Source organism: Elephantulus edwardii, unplaced genomic scaffold, assembly GCF_000299155.1.
Source record: "Elephantulus edwardii isolate Elephantulus edwardi_28Jun2011 unplaced genomic scaffold, EleEdw1.0 scaffold00051, whole genome shotgun sequence".
Taxonomy (NCBI): Eukaryota; Metazoa; Chordata; class Mammalia; order Macroscelidea; family Macroscelididae; genus Elephantulus; species Elephantulus edwardii.
Genome location: NW_006399801.1, coordinates 13221491 through 13223814, shown reverse-complemented (window position 1 = coordinate 13223814; position 2324 = coordinate 13221491). Strand labels below are relative to the sequence as shown.

Here is a 2324-nt window from a genome sequence, read left to right as displayed (position 1 = left end):
CTGGGCCGCGCCCTGAGCTGCAGCCGCGCCGAGTGTCCCGGGGCCATGCGGCGGCCGCCGCCGCTGCTACTGCTCCTACCGCTGCTGCTGCTTCTTGGTGGCCGCGCGGCGCCCTCGCCAGGTAAGCCGGGCGGAGCCCCGAGGCCAGCGGCGGAGGCCCCTCGGCGGGTGGGTGCCGCGGGAGTGCCTGGGGCGGGGGTTGGGGGGACAACAGGGAACCCCGGGCCCTGGGCCAAGAGCTGGAGGGCGGGCAGGAAGGAACCGCGGGACAGCCGTCTCCGGTCCCGGGCTACCGTCCTGGGTAGAGAGTGCGCACACTGGCCCTTTGTGAAACCCACGCTCCGTTGCGCCTCTTCCCACCCCCGCCTCCTGCGCCCTGAGCCTGAGTCTCGATGATGTTCGAAAGTTCACAGACTGAACCGAGGAAAACCCACTCCAAGACTGGAGGAGGGTACGAGCACAGACTTTCCGACCTGGCTGGACTGGGTTTAGACTTGCTTGGCCCTCCTGGTTGACCTGAAAAGGAGTCCATCCTTCCTGATAGCACGTTTGCATGTCATGCAGGGTCAGCCATAGGGCAGGAACTCTGTTTACAGTGGTTGAAGTGTGTTTGATTCGGGTCTAAAATCTGGACTGTCGGTTCACTTGGGTTGCGGAGATCTCTGACCTTAGGACCAAGAGACAAGTGAGGACTTTTTCCCCACCCTCCAGCTGTAGACCCAGTGGCTGCTGAACTGTGGTGTTAATATCACCTCTGCACCCGCTGCTTACCTAGGCTATACCTTTGTTCTTACCCCTGACAATGATCATACATGCCTTTGAGCCAAAGATAAAAACTTTAAAAAAGAAAAAAAAGGAAAGCAAAAGCCCTCAATAACAAAGATAAGGATAGAGCATTCTGCCTCTGTGTACATGTATTTGTACTTATATTTTTTTTTTCCTAATGGAGATACCAATATCCTGAGTTGAATAATGCTAAGACAAGAATTGAGGAATCATCTCCATAGATGTCTGCAGTTAGTTTCTTCTAACATCGTGGGTTCTCAGATATTAAGAGAAATTTTCTGTTAATATAGAAGGCAGCCTTGTATGTGGTCATCTCTGATCAAAGTTAAAAGGTTAACAGGCATCCTGTAGGAGTCAAACAGATGTGTTTGAATCTCAATTCTGCCCTTCCCTACTGAGCTTCAAGTCTTGAACAAGACTTGGCTTCTGAGCCTTCTCCAGTGAGATTGACAGAAACTGCTGATAATTGTCTACTGGCAAGTGGTTGTAGTTTGTGACTGTGGTACTCAAGGGTGGGCTGTGAGCTCTAAGGAACTGTAGTTAAGTCCAGACATGAGAGAGATATGTAAAAAATTGACAGTTTTAAAGTGCCACAATTTCCAAGAGCATGATCCTCTTCATAAAATAAAAAAGTTATCAACTTTGGTTGTATTCTGTGACAGTTTTGGTCTTTATAAGCCCCTGGAAATAAATTGGCTCTTTGAAAAGTAGTGTGTCTCCATACTAATTTCTTGATGACTGTTTTACAATTTTCAAAATAAATAGTTAAAATTAACTGAAATTTTTAATTATTTTAAGAGACTTTTTTAGTCAAAATGAAGTAGAAATATTAAGAGTGATTATATAGTAAACACAAGTCAAACCCATTTCAGAACAGTTGGAGAGTTTAAACTTATAGATCTTCAGTTAGCAGCCATTTAATCACTAAGCCATATAGTAAATAAGTGGTGGGAAAATTTCCACACTTTTCTACAATTTTTCAATCCTTCAGTAATCATGAAGTTGCTTTTATAGTAGGAGAAAAATTGGAAACAAAATTTTAAAAGAGGGCCTTAATAGTACCCACCCCTACAGACCTTGTAAGAATAACATTTGTAAAATGACAGACCTAACACAAATCCCAGAGAGGTGCCACTTTTGGGTTCACAGCACAATTCCCTATTCACTATGCCACCAGGGCTCAGCTGAAGAAATGGCCAAGACTTAAAAAAGTATTGCTAGAAAATGTGTTAGGTCAGTCATTTTACAAATGTTATTCTTACGAAGTCTGTAAGGGTGGGTACTATTAAGCCCCTCATTTAAGGCATTTGGTAGAAGTGAAGGGGTATCCTGGTGAAGGGTGGAGCTGGGAAATAAGTGGGTCAAGGCACTGGGCTAAGGGCAGGGACAACACTGTAACTAATGGTTAACTCCACAATGAGGGATTTATCTTTCACTGCTCCACAAATTGCTTGTCTGTCAGATACTCCTCTAAACCTAAACATTCAGATTAAGACAGACTAATGACCAAGGAGGATAGAAGGAGAATTGATGCCTTT

General features: G+C 45.4%; 1 protein-coding gene across 1 annotated transcript in view; it reads left to right on the top strand.

Annotated features, from left to right (window-relative positions):
• Positions 1-45: 45 nt before the first annotated feature.
• Positions 46-2324, top strand: part of IFNGR2 (interferon gamma receptor 2 (interferon gamma transducer 1)) — a 52282-nt gene continuing 50003 nt past the window's right edge. The window contains exon 1 of the mRNA XM_006886790.1: positions 46-301. Within this exon, the coding sequence (XP_006886852.1) occupies positions 46-301 (256 nt within the window). The remainder of the gene's footprint in view (positions 302-2324) is intronic.